Source organism: Ranitomeya imitator, chromosome 4 (genome assembly GCF_032444005.1).
Source record: "Ranitomeya imitator isolate aRanImi1 chromosome 4, aRanImi1.pri, whole genome shotgun sequence".
NCBI classification, from domain to species: Eukaryota; Metazoa; Chordata; class Amphibia; order Anura; family Dendrobatidae; genus Ranitomeya; species Ranitomeya imitator.
In genome coordinates this window covers 452,971,704-452,991,255 of record NC_091285.1, presented here as the reverse complement: position 1 = coordinate 452,991,255, position 19,552 = coordinate 452,971,704, and the positions used below count along the sequence as shown (strand labels likewise).

The window sequence follows — 19,552 nt, the reverse complement described above, 5'->3', positions numbered from 1 at the left end:
TGTGATCTGATTGATTATCTGAAAATTCAGAAGCTGTCATATGTGGGAACTGTAAGAAAAAACAAAAGGGAATTGCCGCCACAGTTTGTAAGTGTGAAAGAGAGACAACAGTACAGCAGTATGTTTGCATTCCATAATGGAAAGGCTTTAGTTTCCCATGTACCACATGCCAAAAAAATCGTACTTCTTCTATCAACACTTCATGATGATGCTGCCATCGATCCTGGGACTGGGGCAGAAAAAAAACCGGAGATAATCACATTTTACAATGCCACCAAAGGGGGTGTGGATACAGCAGATCAGATGTGCTCCACTTTCAACGTCAGCAGAAACATCAAACGCTGGCCAATGGTCATATTTTTTGCTATGTTGAATTTGGGTGGTATAAATTCACAAGTAATTTATCTTGAAAACAAGCTTGAACCACTCCGTAGACGATTGTATCTGAAAAAATTGGCCCATGAACTAGTACTTGGAGAGCTACGCAGGAGAAGCGTGAAAACAATCGGTATCCCCTCTCGCCTTCAAGTTCAGCTCAAAAGGTTCCGCCCAGAAGATGATGGTGAAAAGTCACCATCTGCACCACCTCACAAAAGAAGGAGATGCACAACTTGTCAAACGGAAAGCGGAACCAGAAGGCTTTCAAATTATGAATGTCTCAAATGTCAGAAAGCAATTTGCCTGACACATGCAAAAATGGTGTGTAATTCTTGCTATTTGCTCTGCAAGTGTGACTTTTCTGGGGAAACCTCAGCATCTACTTCTGATTGAATATGTTTTTAATAGTACTTAAGGTACCTTAAAATTAAGTTTGTGTTCAAAAATTTTCTTTGTACATTTTTTTGAGAGAGTCGAACTGGGGACTATTTGGCGGGAGTTTTGAAAAGTTTGTATTTCATAGTTATTAGTTTTATGTTAAGTAAATGTTTTTTTTTTGCAACTGATTATGTGTAGTCTCTTTTATTACATCCCTATCAAGGTCACTGATCACTTTTAGAGCACTGAAATTGCAAACATTAGATATTATAGGTATTTTTCCAGCAGGCGCCTGACAGGCACATAGTATGTGAACTCGTTAGTCCGAGTATTGTATGTGATGGAGGGTTAAAGAGTGGGCACAAACTACGGACCTCTGCACCCCTTTGAACAGTTTTGAAATGGCTACTAAGACGGATAGCGCTGACGATGCCATCATCAGCATCTCTATTCTGGTCATTTATATGCTGGAGCAGTCTTTGAATAGCCTGCGGGAGGAGATGGTGGTCCCAGAAGAAGAGAAGGAAGCAGAGGAGGCTGCGGAAGGGATAACATTGTCTCAAAGTTCAAGACTGTCATCACACAGGCGGGTGTCAAGGGAGGTTGTGTACTGCGATTGATGGGGGTTGGTGATGATAACAGACAAACTATTATTGAAGGTGCAAGATATGAGGAACAAATGGAGGAGGAAGGGGTAATGGGTGAGCAAGTGTCGGACGAAGAAGATAATCCTCCCCTCTCTGTTGGTTGGAGTTGGCTGGAGGGGACAGAGGAAATGAGCCTCATTGTTCAGAAAAAAAGAAAAAAGTAATACCCACACTGGTGCCTTTCGCAATCATCTATTAGCGTTCCTGATACTGCTGCTCCAGTGCCAATACCCACTACTACTCCACATATGGGCGCTTCAGGTGCATAACCAAAAAGTGCATATAATCCAAAAGAAAAAGAAAAAAATGGTTTGCACTCACCAAGCCTGAAGAAACATGTTAGTCTTTATTAGGACATGTGCAATACAGACAGGGAGATGATGTAACCCACAGGATGACAGCTGTTTCGTGCAGACCGCGCTTCCACAGATCCCCCTGATCCCGCTGTGGAAGCACGTTCTGCGCGAAACAGCTGTCATCCTGTGGGGTACATGATCTCCCTGTCTGCATCGCACATGTCCTAATAAAGACTAACATGTTTCTTCGGGCTTGGTGAGTGCAAACCTTTTTTTTTCCTTTTCTTTTGGAGCCTCATTGTTACCCAGCCACCAACACAGCATGGGCTCGGACCTCATGGTAGAGCCCGACATATGAGTGCATTCTTGCTGCACTATCTGCAACATGATCCCCATACAGTAATGAATAGGAATAATGCGGACTACTGGGTTGCCACTTTATTAGACCCACGTTATAAAACCAAATTTTGCCAAATGATTCCCGCCCTAGAAAGGGACCCGTTAATGCTGGAGTATCGAAACATGCTTTTATACAATCTTAAGAGAACTTTTCCCCAAGACAGCAATGAAGCACACAGTTCGCATCGCAACTGTAGACTTACAACCTCTGACCCGTGAATTAGTTAATGCCAAAACATTAGCAGCAGCAGCGGTGGAAGTGGAAGAAGCAATTTCTGTGAGTCCTTTGACACTTTTTTTAGACCAACTTGTGCACTAGCAAAACAGAGTCCAAGTCTTAGACGTAGTGAACGAATGGAGTGGATGGTGCAGGAGTATCTAGAACGAAATATCAATACCATCAGGGAGGGTTTGGACCCTTTTACATTTTGGACTTACAAAATGGATGAGTGGCCTGAGCTCGCCTCACATGCCTTGGAGGTTTAATTGTGCCCGGCAGCCAGTGTTCTCTCAGAATGTGTCTTCAGCGCTGCTGGTGGTGTCCTGACGGAAAAGCGCATACAGTTGTCCCTTGAAAGTGTTGATCACCTAACTTTCATTAAGATGAATAAGTCATGGATCTCCAAGAACTTTTGCACCCCAATCACAGACTGTACAGACTAGGTGATATTGCATTTTTAGTGTGATGCATTAATGTCACATAACTGCACTCTGTGATATCTTTAGTGTTGCTTCTGTGGCTGCTGCTGCTGCTGATGTTAACACACATTTGTGGAAATGTGAACAGTCATGGTTGGTCTACACCTGCTGAGCTAGCTGTAGTGGAAGCCATGTCGGTCCCAATTATACTATTTCTATTCTCATGAAAGTTATTTCACTTTGTTGGTGTCAGGCCCTCATTTTTTAAATTCTGAACACTTCAAGTTGGGTGTCCCTCTGCTGGATCGGGTGTAGTGAAAGACCTGTCAGTCCCTATTCTACTATTTCTACTGTAGTGAAATTGAAGCCACTTTAGTGGTGTATGCTAAAATTATTTGGAAATGTGAACACTCCTTGTTGAGTGTCCATCTGCTGGATTGGGTGTAGAGAAAAACCTGTAGGTCCATATTAGACTATGTCTACTGTGGTGAAATTGATGCCACTTCTGTGGTGTAAGGCCCTCATTTCTTTAAATGTGACCACACCTTGTACAGTGCTCATCTGCTGGATTGGGTGTAGAGAAAGACCTGTTGGTCTCTATTCTACTATTTCTACTGTTGTGAAATTGATGCCACTTTTGTGGTGTCTGCCAATAATTTTTGGAAATGTGAAAACTCCTGGTTAGGTCTCCTTCATGCATGTTGCCAGTAGCAGTAGGCCTCTGAGACCGTCAGGCCTCCACTTCCTTGCACTCAACTACCCGCGTTACTATCCTTAAATTTTTCTGATAATGGTAGTCTAGAAAACTGATATTTGTGCCACCTGAGTGTGGCTCAGCATGAAAGCAGGTAGAGGTGTTACATGTGTCACCCACCTCATCTCACTGTGACATTCTTTGGAAAGCTATAAATGCTGTCCCAAATCCCAATACCTCATGGCTGGCTGATTGCTGCAGTTCCATGCTGCAATTTGTACTGTGGGTAAATTAAGGCCACTTTCCTGGTGTCTGTCCCTCATTTGATGTGTTTTGGCAGCATTTTAGACTGTTCTAAGGTGTTGTGCATGTGTTTGTTTTTGCCTCCCATTGAATATAATGGTGTTCGGCTATGATCAGCTAATATTCGATTAATTAATCGGCAAATATTGCAAATTCAGAGAACGTAATCCGAATCGAATTTTGAAATATTCGCTCATCTCTAGACATAAGTTCCCTACACAATGCGGATTCTGCTGCCACTTTATATAAGACCACAATAGCCGCAGCTCTCACACATACCAAAGCTCACAAAATCAACAGGCAACCCTGGCACACCAGCCTGACCAAAGAACTGAGGCGGGCTTCCAGATTTGCTGAGCAGAGATGGGAAAGATCACACTGCTGCTTCAGTTCATGCTAAATAGCCCAGGAATTTACAAGAACTGAAGGCTTTTTGCTAAGAAGAGTGGGCAGCTTTACCATCTGAGAAAATAAAGAACCTCATCCACAACTACCACAAAAGACACGGTATTAAGAAATGGGGTATGTAAACTTTTGATCATGTTCATTTGGATGTTTTGGGTTGTCATTATGATTTAAAAAAGAAAACACAGTTGAGCACAACTGTATATGGAATCTTGATGTTCTTCACAATTTATTTATAATATATGCCCTGTCACTTTAAAAATCAATGTTTCATGTGCTTCATATTTTAGCACAAATTATGCTTTTCATTTATATTTAATGTCTCTATTGATGGTCACTGAGGTACAATGCATAATACTTTCTGTTGCATGATACAATGACTGCCTTTTAATTGCCCATATACTAATCTTCATTGGCTGGTAGCTATAGTATCGGTTATATGCCCATACTAATGCCCATACAAAAAATGGAGCATAAACCTCAACAGGAGGAAAAAAAGGAGGAAAAAACTCCACTATACTGGAAAAAGCACAACAGAAAAACAGGCAAAAGTGCTTACCTGTCTAGGACTCAATTCAAATGCACTATCATGGTGCAGACGGCCCAAGTAAAGATGGCGACAACACAGGTGCGGTAATACCAAATGAAACATAAGGCAATTGTTACAAATTGTGTATGCGACTCAGAATACCATTCTGAGTCGCATACACAATTTGTAACAATTGCCTTATGTTTGATCCGATGTTATTGATTTACAATTAAATCAATATTTTAGAGTAGGAATTTATAGGAAGCATATGTTACTCAGAAAACAAAAAATATTTATTAATTATATCTAAAAAGCCACCAACCTGTGGCTGCACCAAACACCAACACAAAAACTGTGAACAAACTAGTGAGGGGAACTAGGAATACCCTGAACTGATATCTATATTGTGGTCTGCCTATCAGCGGGGGTTGGCGCCCTATGGGATAACGTTATGGCGCCGCCGCTCCACGTCGGCTTTCCCTGGGGTCCCTATCAAACCCTAGACAGCCGTTGGGCCCCTCTACCCACACAATAGTGAACTAAAGGTCCCCTCTGGACTAAACATAGACCACTCCTCATCTAAGGAATCCTATACCCCACACAGTGTTTAAAAACAAATAGAGAACATGAGGACACAGGCGTGTGGCAGAAGTCACCCAAATATTTAGCAATATATTATCGCTTATATCTATTTGCGAGACTTTCTCAAAGTATGCACAGAAGATGTTGCTTATACTTTATGAGGTGGTGGCTAGTTTCATCAATATTACTCAATGCCAAACCTTACTGATCACTATTTGATGAAGATATTCTAAAGGTCAGCTTCATATGATCAGTTTATAGCTCATCAACCTCTAATATATCCCATCTGGGATGTCTATCATCTCAAAAAACCCCAGTTGTACCAAATCATACACATGAATGCCATCAATCTTATGGCTTCATATCCACAACAGTGGTACAATCATATTCCCTCAGGAATGTAGCATATTATAATAGCGCCAAGATTGGTACTCATCGTGGGGTGTAAATGCCGTCCGCCTTGTCACTGTGTAGCCTCAACGTGTTTCGCCCCGCTGGCTCATCAGGAGGTCCGATCTATTATCATGTGTCTCGATGGTTGATAATCCTCATGTGTAGTGATGTTTTTACCTCATTTTAAACTGGACCGCCGAAACGTCCTTCATAAGTACTTCCGGTTTCAAGGCCGGGCGTTCTATCACCTGTGTCATTTCCCACAGGGCCATGGGATAAGCTTAATGCGCCTGCTTCACCTGGAACGCTATGTTCCTCCATGCGTTCCACAAAGGTCCGCCCCCCGATACTCATGTGGCATTGCGTAGCCACTTACTTGCTGTTTTGGGGCCGGGCCATAAGATAAGCTTAATGCGCCTGCTTCACCTGGAACGCTATGTTCCTCCATGCGTTCCACAAGGGTCCGCCCACCGATACTCATGTGGCATTACGTAGCCACTTACTTCCTGTTTTGGGGCCGGGCATTCTGTCACATATCATCCCTCCCCTACGGTGGTGCGCCTGCTCTGCGTGGAACGCAAAGTTCCTCTCTGCGCTCCACACGGTTTTCATTGCGCATGCTCGCTCAAATGGAACAGATATATTTGATATCTCACTGCTTATGGTAATACTAAATGCGCACCGGCTACATTCCTTACAGCGGGGTCTAAAGGTATGGGAATGTGCACACTATTCCCCATCCTGATTCTATAAATTTTTGACTAGGCTGCTTTTATTTGGATCTATGCCCATATTGCTTATAGTACTCTGATCAGAACTACTTTGAATGCACACTCTCACACATTTGAAACAAAATGTCCTATCTTGCTGCTGCCGTACATTGTTATAGTCTATATCATACATACACACAAGTATAGTCCATTTTATGCCCTTTCATTTCCCCCTTTTTTTCCCTTAAAACCAGGGGTTATGTATCGCATTTTGTATCTTATGCTCCGGACCCAGGAAAATGAGGATTTTTATTAAACAATTAAACGTACTGATCTACGTCTCCCCCTGTATAAAGGGGGACAAAAACAGCAAAGAGCACAACCAGGTCCCTATAATTTCTTTTAGGGTCCATAAAAATAAATAATATATTCAACTCCATTGGACACAGGTCCACGGTCAGAGCCCTACAGAAAGCATGTGAACGACTGTTGTTCATTTAACCCCTTTGGGGACATGGTGTCCATTCTAAACGTCCATTCACACTCTCTCTGCAGAATGGTCCTATCCCAGTCCCCCCCTCTGGGGTTAGGTTTTACTATTTCTATGATGGCAAATTTTATATTTAGTGGATCATCGGAGTGTTGTAGTCTCATGTGACGTGCCAGGGTGGTGTCCCTCTCATTCCTAATATCTCCTAAGTGTTCCCCTACCCTTCTGCGGAATTCCCTTTTGGTCTTTCCGATGTAGTCTCTAGGGCAGGGGCACGTAGCCATGTACACTACACCTACAGATTTACAATTCGAAAAGTCTCGTTGGTAGAAGGTCTTCTCTGTGGAAGCACTTGTGAACGATTTGTTGGGTTTCATCCACTTACACATCTGACACCCCCCGCATCGATAGAAGCCACATGGTTTTCTCCCCAACCAGGAGCCCTCGGCAGTTGGTTTCATATAGTGGCTATGTACTAGAGAGTCTTTCAGGGATTTTCCTTTTCTAAAGGTGATGTTTGGACGTGTGCCTAGGATACCTCTGAGGTCTGGATCCATCATTAGAATATCCCAGTGTTTATTTATAGTTTCTCTTACCCTCTGATGTTGATGATCATATGTACCTATGATCCTGATGACCTCATCCTGGCTTATTCTGTTTTTTTGTTTGTGTAGAAGCTGTTGTCTGTCTATATTGGCCGCAGCCTGGTTTGCTGTATTCAGGATATGTGATGGATAATTTTTTTCCCTAAATCTGAACAGCATATCCCCGGCCTGGCTATGGAAGGTGCCAATCTCTGAGCAATTCCGTCTCAGCCTCAAAAACTGGCCCTTCGGAATTCCTCTTTTTAGAGGGGCGGGATGATGGCTGTTCCAGTTCAGGAGGCTGTTGGTGCTCGTAGGTTTCCGGTAAATATTTGTTGTCAGACTCCCATTTGATGTCTTCCTGATTTTGACATCTAAAAATGCTAATTCGTCCCTGTGAATTTCTGATGTGAACCTTAAATTAATGGTGTTAATATTAAGCTCCGCAATAAATCCCAGAAATTGCTCTTCCGTGCCTGTCCAAATTATGAAGACATCGTCTATGAATCTGAGCCAAATGGCTACAAATTCATGCCACCACTTGATGTCCTCACCAAACACCACTGTTTCCTCCCACCAGCCCAGGAACAAATTTGCATACGATGGGGCACAGGGACACCCCATCGCAGTGCCCCTGAGCTGGTGGTAGTGTTTGCCATCAAATTTGAACGTATTGTGCCAAGCACGAACTTGAGCAGGGAGATTACGAAGTCATTATGGTCCCTACATGCCATCGACCTTTGCTTCAAGTAATGTTGGACTCCTATCGTCCCTACATCATGCGGTATACTACTGTACAACGCTTCAACGTCAATCGATGCCAACCACGATCCACTGTCAAGTTGTAAGCCCTCTATTTTTTGTAGTAGGTCTGTCGTATCCCTTAGATATGAGGGAATTGATGTGACAAAAGGTTTAAGAATTTCTTCTATGTACAGGCCACAATTTTGTGTTAAAGAGTCTATCCCAGACACAATGGGGCGTCCCTTTAGAGGGTTTAAACCCTTATGTATCTTGGGTAGGGTGTAAAAAGTGGCCTGCATAGGAAATTTAGGAAGCAGAAATTCATATTCAGACCTTGAAAGCAGATTTCTTTCCAATGCTCCATCAAGGATTTCTCTAAGATCATTTTTATACTGAACTGCAGGATCTGCTCTCAAGATCTCATATGTCCTATTGTCCTGTAAGATGTTATGACACATACCACGGTATACCTGATGATCCATTATGACCAGATTTCCACCCTTGTCGGATGTCTTGATTACCAACTGATCGTTCTTTTTGAGGGTTTCCAATGCTTCTCTCTCACCTATGGTAAGATTATGTTCAATATTGGGGTCTTGTTTCCTGATTTTTCTAAGGTCCCTTTCCACTAGCTGTAAGAATATATCAATGTTATTAGTTTCACCTGTTGGTGGCATCTTGATGCTCCTGTTCTTCAGTTTTGTGAAAGGGCCTTTCCCTGTATCCACCCCCTGTTCATTTTCTCTGAGGAGTCCTACCAAAGCTTGGAAGCTCTCTAGATCATCCTCCTGTAGACCCTGTTGGAAACACTCCTCCTTGTTGTTATGAAGGAAGAACTTCTTCCATTTTAATTTTCTGCAGAATAGGTTTAGGTCTTTGACCCATTCAAAGCAATTGTAAGTGTTAGTCGGCACAAAATTAAGGCCCCTTTTTAAAACGCTATATTCATCTCTCGTCAGAGCATGGGTAGACAGGTTGACAATTTGCCCTCTATCTAATTGGGTTTGGTTCTCAAAAAATAGGCTGTTTTCACTCCCTGCTCTAAAAAAGAAGATGATGAAGATGAAGCCAAGGAGGTGGGTCCTGAGTTCTCTCTTGTGGTGGGTAATGAGGTCTTTGGTGGTCCGCTTCCCCCACCATTTCTGCCTGCACCTCTCCCCCTCTTTCCACGTCCTCCTCGTGGGTATTGCCATCTATACTGCCTAAATGGCTGCCCACCGCTCGTGAATGCTCCTCTTCCTGATGCCTCTGTTCTCTCAGTGTCTGAGGTATCGGCGTCCGAGGAGGACACCTCAGCCCTATCCCTCTGAAAATTGAATGCCTGATTGTCTGCAAAAATTTTTAGGTCTTTTTGGAATTGTATCTGCTTCCTTTCTTTTAATAGGGCTTGGTATTTCTCTACAGAGGTCTGGAGCAACCCCTCTCTACGGTTAAAGTCTGGATCTGATTTGAACTTCAATACCTTTTCTATTAGTTCATTCAGGTCACTGGTAGCTTTTTCAAGTAATTTTTTCTCTTCAGCTAGCAATAGCTGCATGAACCGTATTGAAGAATCAATTGACTCCTTGAGCCAAAGGTCTAGGAGTTCTGGTGATGCTGTTCTCGGGGAGGGGGTGATATTTATCCTCAGGCCTCTGGGAATTATTCTGTTTTTAATATAATTCTCCAGGGTCCTAATCTCCCACCATGCTTTTAAAAAAGCTTTGTGGCCTATATTAACCTCATTGAACACGTTCTTCAATGTTATGGGTCCCGTACCTCTGTCCTGTGTACCATCAATGTTGAACGCCTGGATTGCGTCCTCTAGCCAAAAGTCTTGATGTTATTGATTTACTTGAATAAAATAGCAAATTTCAAAAGAGTTACATTTCTGTTCTAAGATATTCCACGTAAGGGAGTGCGGTGGATTTTACATTACATTGACATTAGACCTTATGGTCTGTCGCACCAGCACCCCGACCTAATACAGAGTGCAGGCCAATATCTTCATATTTATGTAATACCAAATGAGACAGCCAGCCTACAATTAGGGATTGGCCGCTTGGCACACTAGTGCAAATAAATAATCTGCAGCAGTGTTCACACAGAGTATGCACAGCATCTGGATCATAGCCTATTAGTAACGCCCTGTGGCAGGCTGCCCAGTGCTAAATGTAATGTCTCCAGTGTGAACAGAAGCCACAACTTACAAAGCCATCAGGGCCCAACTGCACCTCAAAAAGTAAAAAAAGTGCACAAGAACATATCAAAATATGTAAGGTATTCGTTAATATTATGGCCACAATACGTAAGCTGGCAACCCATGTCACAGGTCCTCACGCTCGCCAGTCCTAGTCTAACAGCAAAAACAGCAACAGGAGGAAAAAAAGGAGGAAAAAAACTCCATTATACTGGAAAAAACACCACAGGAAAACAGGCAAAAGTGCTTATCTGTCTAGGCCTCAAATCAAATGCACTATCATGGTGCAGAGGGCCCTTTTTATACTTTTACTTTTTGAGGTATTTGTATGCGTATGCACGGTGTTTATGCAGAACCGGGAACATTGAGACAGTGAATCCAAGAGATTGTAGTGGGAATACACACAGATTGTGGTAACTTCCTTGTTTTTTTCTAACATGAAACTGTGAATAAGTACGGTCTCTAATATGATAATCTGACCACGCCGTATTTTTAGTAATATATTGTTGCTACCCAATTGATTTTCTTTGTGAGTCATATTTGACTTATCTCTATGGTTTGAGGGGATGTTTTGTGGGCTGTCACTGCCTCTATATTATGGCATGGCTAGCATATGTATCCTTGGTGGTTTTTAACTGTTTTTAACATTGTTGTGTCCTGTTAAATAGTTCTTTTTTGGATCTGATAATAAAGCATTGTCTTTCATTTGTTGCGGGTGTTCCCATTTATGTGGCCATGTTCTTTTTCTTTCTATTTCACATGGAATAAATGGAATAAATAGCGCTATAGTAATAAATAATAATAATTTATTTCTATGTCTATATATCCTAAACATGTTTAGTACTTTATTATCTACCCCAGATTGATGCTGAAATTATATGAATCTACAAAACTACATTTTTTTTTTTACTCACGAGGAACTGTAACACCATAGACATTGGCTACTTCAATGAAATCCAACATTGACACAAAATTTTCCACTTCTGTTGTTGCCACATTTTCCCCTTTCCACCTGGAAAACAACATGTTACATCAACAGGCAAAACTTAAAATTCAGTTATTCCTTGTTATCAGTGTACAATGATGATAGATCTTGACTGTTTATAAATGTGATGTGAGTCCTAATTAACAATGTAATAGTCAATAAAATATTACAAAAGGGAAATACAAAAACCTGGAACTTTAGAAAAGATAAATTCACCTAATAATGGAAGATATTGTCCGGTGGACAGTGTTCTTCTTACAACATCTAGCATCCAGTGCAGTCTTCCCACTGTAATTCCCTACCCACTCATACAATACTGAGAACACTATTTCTCAGAACATACATTGGGGAAAATAAGTAGTTGATACATTTATGATTTTGCAAGTTTTCATACTTACAAAGAATGGAGAGGTCTGTAATTTTTATTATAGGTACACTTCAATTGTGAGAGCACATAACCTAAAGTAATTGATCTAGCTATCGATGGCACTTCCAAATATCACTAAACCTGTAAACATGTAGAAAAGCAGCGGAGACACCATCACGTGTTTCTCAACGCAAGCTTGCGTTGAGAAACACGTGATGGTGTCTCCTCGGTGTTGGATGTTTTGATCTCCCCGAGGTCATTCATCCTTATGTTTATAAACCTGTAAACAGACGGAAACATCTGCCAAATAATTTAAAAGATAACAGTTTTTATTAAACAATTTTAAAAAACACAGATCCCCTACAAGAAGAAGCTAACGCGAAACATGCATCGGGACGTCATCCTACCAACCAGGTCATGTATAACCATATTTGAGCATAAATCCGTTACCTCTTACCTTCACTTCTCACTATGCATTTATCACTGCTGCAAGTAACAATATCTCTGCATTCTATTAGTCTTGATTCCTTGGTGTCATGCAAATTACTTTAGACTTTAAATCTTTGTGTCAAAGAATACATTTTAATATTTATGAGCACTAAGCACCTTATTAACAGGTGGATATATACAGCAGCCTATGCACTTTAAATCTATATCTATAGGAGGACTGAGGAGCTCTTATGTGGTTAGGGTGTATCTTATTGGAGTTTACTTGATAGTATTCCTTCAAAGGCTCTATGTGTTAATTATTTTCCCTAATTTGCTCACTTGTACTGATACCAACAAAAATCATAATTAACACATACTGCACTTTGAGTAAATAAGATGTAACTCACTTACATATAGAGCCTTATAAGCACTAACTGTACCCTCTCTAAGGACTATTAAATATAAATATTGTTGAAGGATATCTGCTCTGTTATAGATTTCAGTTCTAACCAAACATATGGAGTAATCATACCTGTGTTGTCAGGTCCATTTTTGTGTATCTACCCACTGAATTAAATTGTGAGAGACAGAATCTAAAAAAAAAATTCCAGAAAATCACATTGTATGATTTTTAAATAAATAATTTATATTTTATTGCATGAAATAATTATTTCATACAGTAGAAAAACAGAACTCAATATTTGGTACATAATCTTTGTTTGCAATTACAGAGGTCAGTCATTTCTTGCAGTTTTTCACCAAGTTTGCACAAACTACAGCAGGGATTCTGGACCACTCCTCCATACAGTTCTTCTCCCGATCTTTCAGGTTCTGGACTGCTGCTGGGCAACACTGAGTTTCAGCTCCTTCCAAAGATTTTCTATTGTATTCAGGTATAGAGACTGGCTAGGCTACTCCAGGACTTTGAAATGCTTCTTACAGAGCCTCTTCCTAGTTGCCCTGACTGTGTGTTTCAGGTCATTGTCATGCTGGAAGACCCAGCAATAACCCAACTACAATGCTCTTACTGAGGGAAGGAGGTTGTTGGCCAAAATCTTGAAATACATGATGCCATCCATCCTCCCCTTCAATTTGATGCAGTCGCTCGGTCCCCTTTGCAGAAAAGCACCCCCAAAGTATGATATTTCCCCCACCATGCTTCACAGTTGGAACAGTGTTCTTGGGGTTGTACTCATCCTTCACATTCCTACAAACATGACAAGTGGAGTTTTATAACAAAAAGTTCAATTTTGGTCTCATCAGACCACATGACCTTCTCAAATGCCACTTCTAGATCATCCAGATGGTCATTGGCAAACATAAAATGGGCCTGAACATTTGCTGGCATGAGCAGGGGACCTTGCGTGCCCTACAGTATTTTAATCCATGATGACGTAGTGTGTTAATAGCGATAATGTTTTAGACTCTGGTCCTGGATATTTTCAAGTCAACAAGGCCTCCTGTGTAGTTCTGGGCTGATTCATGACCTTTCTCAAAATCATCCTTACCCTACGAGGTGAGATCCTGCATGGAGCCCCAGACCGAGAAAGATTGACAGTCATCTTGTGTTTTTTCCATTTTCTAATAATTGCGCCATAAGTTGTTGTCTTCTCACCAAGCTGCTTGATTATTGTCCTGTAGCCCATCCCAGCAGTGTGCAGGTATACAATTTTGTCCCTGGTGTCCTTAGACAACTCTTTGGTCCTGGGCATGGTGGAGAGGTTGTAGCGTGATTGACTAATTGTGAGGACAGGTGTCTTTCATAAAGGTAGTTAATTCAAACAGGTGCAATTAATACAGGTAATGAGTGTAGAGTAGGAGGGATTCTTAAAAAACTAACTAACAGGTCTGTGAGAGCCAGAATTCTTGCTGGTTGGTAGTGATCAGTAGTGAAAATCATACGTGATTTTCTGGTTATTATTTTTATAGTCTGTCTCTCAAAGTTGTAGTGTACCTACGATAAAAATTGCACACTTCTCCATTCTTTCTAAGTGGGAAAACTTGCAAAATCGGCAGTGTATCAAATACTTATTTTCCACACTGTCAATAACATACAATATACAATTTACATTTTCAGTTGTATTGTTTTCCCTCAGTAGGTGTTCTTCTCTCTGTGCCCTTTATAGCCATTGGCTTATCTTTCTATCAGTTAATCCATTCTTGAGTAACAACAGCCCCTAGCAGTCAGTCCACAGCAGCGTTTTTCTGTCAATTTCACTTTCTCACTGGGCTGCCTCTGAGGAAGGGACATTAATGCGAAACATGCATTGGGGAACACGACCTTGAAGTAGACAGGACTATTTGATACAATGGGTGAATAATCTTTCTACCCATTACATCCTCAATACATAATATGTCCCGCATGAGTCTGTTGTTACTTTCTTACAGATATTGATATTGATATTCTACTATCTAGACCCTTTTATTTATCTTCGGATTACACTTATTATTGACATCAGATTACTCATATGTCAGTTTTTGAAACCAGAGGACTTTTTGTTCCACTTATCTTACTAATATCCTGGTCTATTCCCTGGCCAAAACATTTTACCTTGGGATTACATCACAACTGTACCTATAATAACTGTATGTATTCATATATATTTTCTGATTATTTTCTTTTGTAATTAACAAACTTTAATATTCTTTTAGCCTATTCTGACTCTAGTCCTCCATATAATATACATTAATATGAGTCACTGCAATGTACAATAGACACAATTTCTAACCTGTAAATAACTCATGAAAGAGTAAAGTTACGTTAAAACCAAGCACACCATTGTATTTCTTTTGAAATTCTCAATAAGTTTGATGTCACATGACCCTCTTCCCATTGGAAAAAATAAAGTTGGATCCAAAATGGCGGACTTCAAAATGGCTGCCATGGTCACCACCCATCTTGAAAAGTTTTCCCCTCCCATATGCCACAAACAGGAAGTTGATGTTGTTAGGAGTCGAGTTCCCGGCGCTGCACAGGGGGAATCTCGAGCCGTGTCTGCTGCGGTCTCCCATTCTGCATCAGCTACAGTGGAGCCTGCTCAGCGGAGACGTCGGTCCCAGCATCTCACTCAGCCTGATACTGTGCAAGGGATTACTGCTGCCTTTCCAGGCTCTGCTGTTGTAGCCTGCACTGGTCAGCGGCAAGCAGGCTTTTCTGGGACTAAGTCCAGCTTTGCACACACTGAGCATGCCCAAGGTAAGACCTCTCATTGGAGGTCAGGGGTCACATGCTCAGGTACTGCAGCAGCTATCATTGGTCCTCTAGGAAGGTCCTGAAGTTGCTCAGGTACTGTAGCAAACTTCCATTGGTCCTTCTAGGAAGGTCCTGTACGTGCTGCAGCTATAAAAGGTTTGCATGGCCGCACGGCCATGCGCTAGTATCACCTCATGTCATGAGCTTGTTAATTGTGGTTGTGCCTGTATGTGTGTGTTCAGGGACCCGGCTGAAATAAGCCCCTAGAATACTGGCACCTCCGGTGAGGAGTATTGCGTGAATGTATTCAGGGACCCGGCTGAAATAAGCCCCTAGAATACCGGCTCCTCCGGTGAGGAGTGTTTGTATACTTTTCTGGGTGCGTGACCACTGACTGTCTCCAGCTCAGCAGCTCTCCTGCACGGTGGACCCCGGGTTGCGAACGCACCTATTTATACATATATATATACTTGGTGCGTTCCGCCAACCCTAACATAATACTAGCGCCAGGGTCTGGCTAGTAAATGGCAGACAAACAGCAATCCTTGTGGTACATCCAGCAGCTGGAGGGTAGGTTGGCGGCTCTTGAGAGCTCAACCTCAGCTGTGGATGTTACCGCAGTTGCTGTTCAGGCTGCTAGCGTGGCTGCAGCAACCTTGTCCACGGCCACCCCTGTTCTGACTCTATCTCGCCTTCCGCTGCCAGAAAAATGTTCTGGTGATAGTAAATCTTGTAGGGGTTTCGTGAGCGAGTGCTCTATACATCTCGAGCTCCTGGCCGCACGTTTCCCCAAAGAGTGGGCAAAGGTGGGATTTATTGTGTCTCTCCTGTCGGACAGGGCGTTGGAGTGGGCTACGCCGCTGTGGGAGCGTGGCAATCATGTGATGCAGAGTGCTTCGCTGTTCCTGAGCACTCTAAAACAGGTCTTTTTAGGGCCTCAATTCACCCACGATACAGCGCTCCAACTGTTGGCATTGACTCAGGGCTCGTCCTTGGTCAGCCATTTTGTCGTCCACTTCCGTACCCTAGCATCTGAGCTGGAGTGGTCGGATAAAGCCCTTATCCCTATATTTTGGAGGGGGCTGGCTGACCACGTGAAGAACGCTCTGGCCTCAAGGGAGATTCCTGCCACACTGGAGGAGATAATAGCTGTGTCTACCCGTATTGACCTCCGTTTTCATGAGCGGAGGTTAGAAAGGGCCCAGTTTAGGCAGAGGTTTCGGCTGGCTCCCACCTTCGCCAAACCTTTGGAATCTCCAGTCCAGGCCCCTAAGTCACATGAGGGCATGGAAGTGTCACGAGCGGGATCTAAGTCCCGGACCGCTCCTGCACAAGGTCTGCCATGTTTGCCAGCAGTCAGGACATCTTGCCACCAGATGTTCACTGCGGTCGAGGAAACATCAGCGTCTAGTGGTAGTAGGTGGAGGTACACTAGACACGGCGACGTTGGCCTCCAAATTGTCCTTTAAGGGGACAATTATTATTGGCTCATTCACTCACTCGGTAGAGCTCTGCGTTGATTCTGGGGCAGAGGGCAATTTTATGTCTTCTGCCTTCACTCAACATCACGCAATTCCTCTGGTAATGCTAGCTCAACCAGTAACTGTACGAGTGGTGAGTGGGTCGACACTGCCCTCACAGATAACAGACCAGATCATCCCTTTCACTCTGTCCATGTCGCCATCTCATCAGGATATAATATCTCTGCTCGTCATTCCTGAGGGAATTGATGAGATCCTATTAGGGATGCCTTGGCTACGGTATCACTCTCCTCATATCGAGTGGTCCACAGGCAGAATTTTAGGATGGGGTGAATCTTGTGGGGGTAGATGTCAGAGGGAAAGCGTTTAGGTTGTTACAACTGAGGTACCCGGAGATTTATCCTCTCTCCCCAAGCAATATTGGCCCTATGCGGACGTGTTCTCCAAAAGGGCTGCGGAGACCCTTCTGCCTCACCGCCCCTATGACTGTCCTATTGACCTCTTGCCTGGTGCTGAGCCTCCCCGGGGTCGAGTCTATCCATTGTCTCTCCCAGAGATGGAGGCAATGTCACAGTATATCTGAGAGAATCTGGCAAGAGGATTCATTAGGAAGCCAGTGTCACCTGCAGGGGCTGGGTTCTTCTTCGTACAGAAGAGTGGAAAACTGCGTCCATGCATAGACTACAGGGGTCTTCTTAACGCCATCACCGTTAAGAATAAGTACCCATTACCCCTGATATCTGAGCTTTTTGATAGGCTACGGGGAGCAAGGGTTTTTACTAAATTAGATCTGCGGGGTGCTTACAACCTGATTCACATCCGTGAGAAGGACGAATGGAAGACGGCTTTTAACACCAGGGATGGGCACTGTGAATATCTGGTGATGCCCTTCGGGCTCTGTAATGCCCCAGCCGTTTTCCAAGACTTTGTAAATGACATCTTCCGGGATATGCTTACCACCTCGGTCATAGTTCGAAGTTTATCTGGATGATATTCTCATCTGCTCTCCAGATATAGACTGCCACCGGAGAGATGTTTGCAAGGTCTTCGACCTCTTATGGGCTATCTCCCTCTATGCCAAGTTGGAGAAGTGTGTGTTTGAGCCAGAGTCCTTGCCTTTCCTTGGTTATATCATCTCTGCCCAGGGATTGGCTATGAATCCTGCCAAGCTACAGGCTGTGATGGACTGGCAGGAACCCCATTCTCTCAAAGCGGTGCAGCGCTTTATGGGGTTCATCAATTACTATCGCCAGTTCATTCCCCACTTCTCAACTTTTGTGGCTCCCTTGGTTGCCCTCACCAAGAAGGGGGCAAATCCCAAGTTGTGGTCAGAGGAGGTCTCCAAGGCCTTTCTCTCGATTAAGTCACATTTTGCTAGCGCTCCCATGCTACATCGCCCCGATGTAGATAAGCCATTTATTATGGAGGTGGATGCCTCATCCGTTGGTGCTGGAGCAGTCCTCTTCCAAAAGGATGCTCAAGGATGGAAGCATCCTTGTTTCTTCTTCTCTAAGACCTTTTCACCAGCGGAGAGGAATTATTCCATCGGGGACAGGGAGTTGCTAGCTATGAAGTTGGCTTTCTCAGAGTGGAGACATCTTCTGGAAGGAGCTCACTTTCCCTTCCAGGTGTTCACAGACCACAAGAACTTGGTATATTTACAGACAGCCCAGCGGCTAAATTCTCATCAGGCTAGATGGTCCCTGTTCTTCTCCCGGTTCCATTTCATCCTCCATTTTCTTTCCGGGGAGAACATTCGTGCCGACGCTCTCTCTCGCTCTGTATGTCATCAGAGGAGGAGGAAGAGGAGCCTCGGCTTATTGTCCCTCCAGAGAGCCTTAGAACTGTGGCTCCGGTTTCGCTAGAGTCTGTGCCCCAGGCAAGACTTTCGCTCCATCTAATTTGTGACCGGAGGTTCTCTCTTGGGCTCACTCATCCAGGGTGGGTGGACATTTTGGGACCAAGAGGACATCTGAGCTCTTGGCGAGAACGTACTGGTGGCCGCATATGGCCCGTGATGTCGGGGACTATATTCGGGCGTGTGTCTCCTGCGCCAAGAATTGGTCTCCTCAGCAACAGCCTGCTGGGCAACTTTACCCTGGTGCCGGTGGCAGACAGGCCCTGGGAGATGGTTGGGATAGACTTCATGGTAGGCTTACCCAAGTCTCGTAGCTGTACAGCTATCTGGGTAGTCACTGACCATTTTTCTAAGATGGTGCCCTTGGTTCCGCTTCCACGGTTACCTTCTGCATGGGCTTTAGCGGCGTTGTTTGTCAAACATGTTTTCCGTCTACATGGCATGCCTGACAAAATTGTCAGTGACCGAGGTCCTCAGTTTGCATCTTGGTTCTGGAGAGAACTCTGTCGTTTTCTCAGCATTGAGCTGAATCTCTCTTCTGCTTATCATCCCGAGCCAAATGGGTTGGTAGAGAGGGCCAACCAGACTCTGGTCACATACTTACAACATTTTGTCTCAGCCAGGCAGGATGACTGGGCATCTTTGCTACCTTGGGCGGAATTTGCTTTGAACAACGCCGTAGCCGACTCTATCGGGCAGACTCCTTTTCTCCTTAATTACGGCCAGCATCCGCATGTTCCTGTGCCCATGCCCGTGTCATCCACCGATTCTAGGGTGTCAGACTGGGCAGTGGAGGTACGTGACATTTGGGACCGCACACAGGATGCCATCCGAGCCTCCAAGGAGAGAATGAGGGTTTCTGCTGATGCACACCGGCGCCCTGCTCTGA

The 19,552-nt window shown here is 43.5% G+C and overlaps 1 protein-coding gene across 5 annotated transcripts in view; it reads right to left on the bottom strand.

Annotated features, from left to right (window-relative positions):
• The window catches only part of LOC138676454 (long-chain fatty acid transport protein 2-like), a 264,978-nt gene that overhangs the window by 28,942 nt on the left and 216,484 nt on the right, over window positions 1-19,552 (bottom strand). For all 5 annotated transcript variants that reach the window (XM_069765763.1, XM_069765767.1, XM_069765768.1 and 2 more), the window contains one exon: window positions 11,265-11,362. In XM_069765763.1, coding sequence (XP_069621864.1) covers window positions 11,265-11,362 — 98 coding nt within the window. The remainder of the gene's footprint in view (window positions 1-11,264; window positions 11,363-19,552) is intronic.